The following is a 4,907-nucleotide window of genomic DNA, read 5'->3' on the forward strand; positions in this document are numbered from 1 at the left end:
CCTCTCTAAACTGCCCTCTTCTCTCTCTTGCTACGCTCCCCCACCACCCCGGCCACTCTCAGCAAAGGAAGGAAAGGAGGTCACAAGACCTTGAATTCTCCCTTAGATGGTGAGCCTCTCGCCAGCACGGCATTCTTGGACTTGACCACTTCAATCCGCAGCAGCTTGACACATCCTTTGCCCAGGGCACGTCAGCAATGCCTTATCCACTCTTTAACTCCTTCATTCCTAGTACCTCTCCAGTCTTGCGACTTGTCTGCTGTGGACTCCTAGGCTGTCCCACTATGAACAGTCGTATTCGCCACCTTGCTCATCCACACCTTGTTGCCTCCCCTTTTCAAGAAAACTTTCCCAATGCTGGGCAACGGTTGGACCTCTTGGAATCCCAAGGGCTTTGCAGAGCAGCTGGGAGGAAGCAAACCCATCAGACATGCTTGTGAACCAAACGATTGTGGGCCGAGGAAGCTGCGTGCCCCTGGGAGCAGCCTTGGGGCTCGGACTTCACGCCAGATTCTCTCTCCGCTCCTGTCGAGAACCTGTTGTCACAATTTGTTGGAAGATGCCTTCGGTGATTTTGAGGCTTTTCTTTTTCATTCTCTGCAGTATCGAGCTGGCTCCATGCTTGACCTTTTCCCCCTTAGGGAAGGCCATCTTCTTCAGGACAAAGTCATAGTTGGCAGTGGAGTCCATAGCATAGAACAGGTTGGCATTTCCTGGGATCTTCAGCTCTCTCTCCTCAGAGATCATCTGTATGAGCTCATAGTCTTCCAGCTGGTCATCATGCAGATTGTATTTGACCATGGCTTCCCGAATCACCGCTCGGGTCTTATCCTGGCTTGTCACCAGGACACTCTTGTACATGTTCCCATTTTCCACAGCCAGACTCACTCGAATGATACAGCAATCATCAATCTGTCGATTGTGGAGGGGAAAGGAGAGGGAGGAGTATCTGGAGACTCTGGAGATGGAGCGCCTGTGGGTTCGGGAAGCAGTCAGCGGTGTGGAGCAGGGGGACGAGGCGGAGGAGGACGAGCCATTGCTGGAGTCGGACAAGATACATGACTTGTCCAGGGAGGATAAGGCTGTTGATTCCCGGAACTTATTCTCTTGGCAGTCTGGAGACTCTGTCGCGAAGCTGCTATTAATTCCTTCCGCATCTGAACTGGAGGAACCTGCTGAGGTGATGCTGAAGGAGTCTGCGCCATCCCCACTGCTCAGGTAGGGCCCAGACTTCAGCCGGTCAATGGACTTGGAATGGGAACTGCCACCTGTGCCGGGTTCTGCACTGGGGGCCTGGCGATCACTCCATCGTTTGATAACCCCTGTGTTCTTCTTGGCCTGCAGGGTGTTCCTGGCAGATTCTGACAGGGGTTCCAGCTCACAGGACGAACGGTAACTCTCAGATTCACTGAGCCTCTCCACGCTATGGAACCAAGCTGTAAAGGGTACTTCTGGTGTGAAACGGTAATTGTTGCAGGCTGCCTGCAGCAGCTTGATCTGGGTAATCACTTCAAACTCCTTTCTCCTCTTCTCAAAGTTGATCAGGCCCCCTTCCAGGTAGTCCTTCGTCGCTGTGTCCAACATCACCAGATCTGTGAGGAAGGTGCCAAGGTAAGGAATAGTGCCTTGCATGGCGCCCATCTCCCTCTGCTGCTGCTGCCGCTTTTGCGCTTTCTTGGAGTTGATTTCTAGCGTGGCAAACTTTGAGGTCCCCTCCTTAAGGAGGAGCTCCCGGCTCAGCAAGTGGTTGTTCTCATGAGAGAAGATCTCTGACAGCTCATGGAAGGTTCGGAAACTTTCCCTTGCCACTTTATCCCAGGTCTTCTGTAGGCGGTGAATTGCATTGCACTGCAGGGCAGAGAGGATGGCAAGGAGGGAGGAGAAGTTTTTGAGTAGCCGGCATTCCAAGGCCACCTCAATCCACCGCTCCACCACCTTGGCTCGCTGCTGGGGCTTCAGCCCTCGGTCCCCTAGGCACGTGGCGATGACGCAGTTGGTGACACAGTTGAACTGGGAGACGGTGGCCCGAATGGTGGGGGCCAAGTGTTCATTGCCTTTTTTGTCTCTCTGGGACCAGATGTAGCCCAAGCAGTGATAGGGGACCACCTTCTTAAACAGCTCCGCATCCATTAATGTGAACTGTTCTGCCACCATCTCTGGAGAGAAGTCCAGGAAGTCAGGTTTTCCTTCTCCAAATCCATTTTCTTCTTCTGTTAGATGGAAAGAGCTGACAGACTCAGGGGCTTCTGCCTCTGCCTCACTGGGTTTCTGTCTCTGGAACTGGGAGAGGAGTAGGTGGGCTCGGCGTTCGACGTCTGAACCAGGGATGTTGTGCTGAACATAGGAGACAAGCCGTTTGAGGCAGGTGAAATCTGGGGGCTGGAGAAAGTCCTCAGGGTATTGGTCCAACCAGGCTCCCAGAACGGAGGAAATGGCGTTTTGTAGTTCCAGCCGGTCAGATGTGGCCTGCTGTCCATGATCCTTGTTGGCTTGAGGGTGAAGTCGGCTATACCTGTTAAGCAGGAGGTCCAGCACCTGTTCGGTGGTGGCAAAGGCACGGTAGGTACACAGGAATATGGTAACGTAGGCGGAATCATTGCTTCTGAAGGCTGATACCAAGTATTCCACCAGTTGCTCTAGCGTGCCTGCCTTGATGGTCTGGACTTTGCAGGTCTCAGAAAAATTCAAAGCAGACTCATTCTGAAATCCGAGCCATCTCTGGCCCTTGCTGACGGGGTGATGGAGTTGTACTTTACACAGAGAGACACTGTACCTGATGCCTTCTGCCAATTCTTGTCCAATCTCCTGTGTGGAGCTCTCCAGGCCCAACTGGGTAGGTGGACAGCCCGAGAACATGCTCTCGGAAGCGCCGCTGACAACCTCGGATTGCTCCTGCTTGTGTTGGAACCAACGGGCTCCAAGCACTGGGTTTGCGAGTCGAGCAGTGTGAGCCTTCCTCACTCTTTCGAGATGCGCTCTCAAGGCCATCCTGAAGCTGCTTTGCTACTGTTCTATCACTGACAGTCTCACCTGCCTGCCTGCCTGGCGCCTACTCGCCTTGTGGCCCCAGCCGAAGCTCCTTTTAAGGCACACGAACTAGGTGCTATCACGGCATGCCAACCAATGGGAGGAAGGAATGCGCCCACAGCATCAGGTCTCCAGAGGGGTGGGGCCAGAGGGACTGACTTCACACCTCTCACAAGCTCTGGGAATCACAACCTTAAAGGACAAAGAGCACCCACTTCGCCCCTGGCTACAGACTATTTCAGCAGAAGGCAGCTCTCTACCAAGAGAGGATGTCGCTTTTCTTGTCCCAAGCAGCAACCGACTCCCAGATTTTCACAGCAGCAGGAGACGTCTGAGTGGGGAGGGGGAGACTCCAAGATGCAGTGCTAAGGGTTTCCTAGCCCTGTTCCCTCCAAGTTGAGGGCCCCTTTCTAGCCTCTCACCGTCTCTCTTGGCCTCTCCTTCAGACTCTTTCTCACACTACCTGCCTTCCTCGCTGTCCCCTGGGCCCCACCCCCAATCCCCATCTTTGCCTCTGCCGCTGCCTCCGCCTTCGCCTCCCTAAGCTGCCTTCATCTCTCTCTTGCTCCACTTGTCCACTACCGCCAACATCTGCAAGGACAGAAAGGAGGGTCATAAGACTTTGGATTCTCCCTTATATGGTGAGGCTCTCGCCAGCACGGCATTCTTGGACTTGACCACTTCAATCCGCAGCAGCTTGACACATCCATTGCCCAGGGCACGTCAGCAATGCCTTATCCACTCCTTAACTCCTTCATTCCTAGTCCCTCTCCAGTCTTGCGACTTGTCTGCTGTGGACTCCTGGGCTGTCCCACTATGAGCGGTCGTATTGGACGTCTTGTTCATCTACACCTTGTTGCCTCCACTTTCCAAAGAAACTTTCCCAACGCTGGGCAACGGTTGGAACTCTTGGGATCCCAAGGGCTTTGCAGAGCAGCTGGGAGGAAGCAAACCCATCAGACATGCTTGTGGACCAAACGATTGTGGGCCGAGAAAGCTGCGTGCCCCTGGGAGCAGCCTTGGGGCTCGGACTTCACGTCTGATTCTCTCTCCGCTCCTGTCGAGAACCTGCTGTCGCACTTTGGGGGATTCCTCGTGTCCAAGTCCTTCTGATATCCCTTGGGTTGTTCTTCGCCAAGATAAAGGGTTTACCGTTTCCTTCTCCAGCTCCCTTGACAGGTGAGCAACCTTAGATGGGACTCACCCCGGGTCACACAGCTAGCAAGTGTCTAAAGGGCATCTTTGAACTCAGATATTCCCTACTCCAGCCCCAGCCTCTCTGCCCTGCATCACCAAGCCGCCCTATTGTCTTCATGCATTTAAGTGCAAAGGCACTTGGAACCCTTAAAGGTGATATTGATATTCTTTTATTGTTTACGGTCAGTATTTTCACTCTACTATTTCCCCTATTATTGTAGAGGATTATGCCATCTTCCCAACACCTCGGGCTTGTAATCTAGGAGTCATCCTGCATTCCTTACTATCTCTTACCCCTCCCTACCCCCATATCCTAGTTTTTGTCAAAGCCTATCAATTTCATCTTTACAACAACATTTCAAAATGCCTCCTTCTCTCCTCTGACACTGACACCACATGGATATAAGTCCTTATTACCTCTCACTTTGATTATGCCAATAGCTTGTTGGTGGGTGAATCTGCCTCCAGTGTCTCGCCACTCCAGTATATCTTCCATTCAGTCACCAAAGTGATTTTCCAAAAATACAGGGCAGATCCTGTCACCCCCTTACTCAATAAACTCCAGTGGCTTCCTATTGCCTCCAGGAGCATGACCTTGCCTCTTCCGACCTTTCCAGTCTTCTTCTTCTTCTTCTTCTTCTTCTTCTTCTTCTTCTTCTTCTTCTTCTTCTTCTTCTTCTTCT

The 4,907-nt window shown here is 52.5% G+C and overlaps 1 protein-coding gene across 1 annotated transcript; it reads right to left on the bottom strand.

Annotated features, from left to right (window-relative positions):
• Nucleotides 1-501: 501 nt before the first annotated feature.
• LOC122747769 (ral guanine nucleotide dissociation stimulator-like) lies at nt 502-2,988 on the bottom strand. Its single transcript, XM_043993613.1, has one exon. It carries the CDS (start codon nt 2,986-2,988, stop codon nt 502-504), a length of 2,487 nt encoding a protein of 828 aa, XP_043849548.1.
• Nucleotides 2,989-4,907: the final 1,919 nt, after the last annotated feature.

This window comes from Dromiciops gliroides, chromosome 3 (genome assembly GCF_019393635.1).
Source record: "Dromiciops gliroides isolate mDroGli1 chromosome 3, mDroGli1.pri, whole genome shotgun sequence".
Lineage (NCBI taxonomy): Eukaryota > Metazoa > Chordata > Mammalia > Microbiotheria > Microbiotheriidae > Dromiciops > Dromiciops gliroides.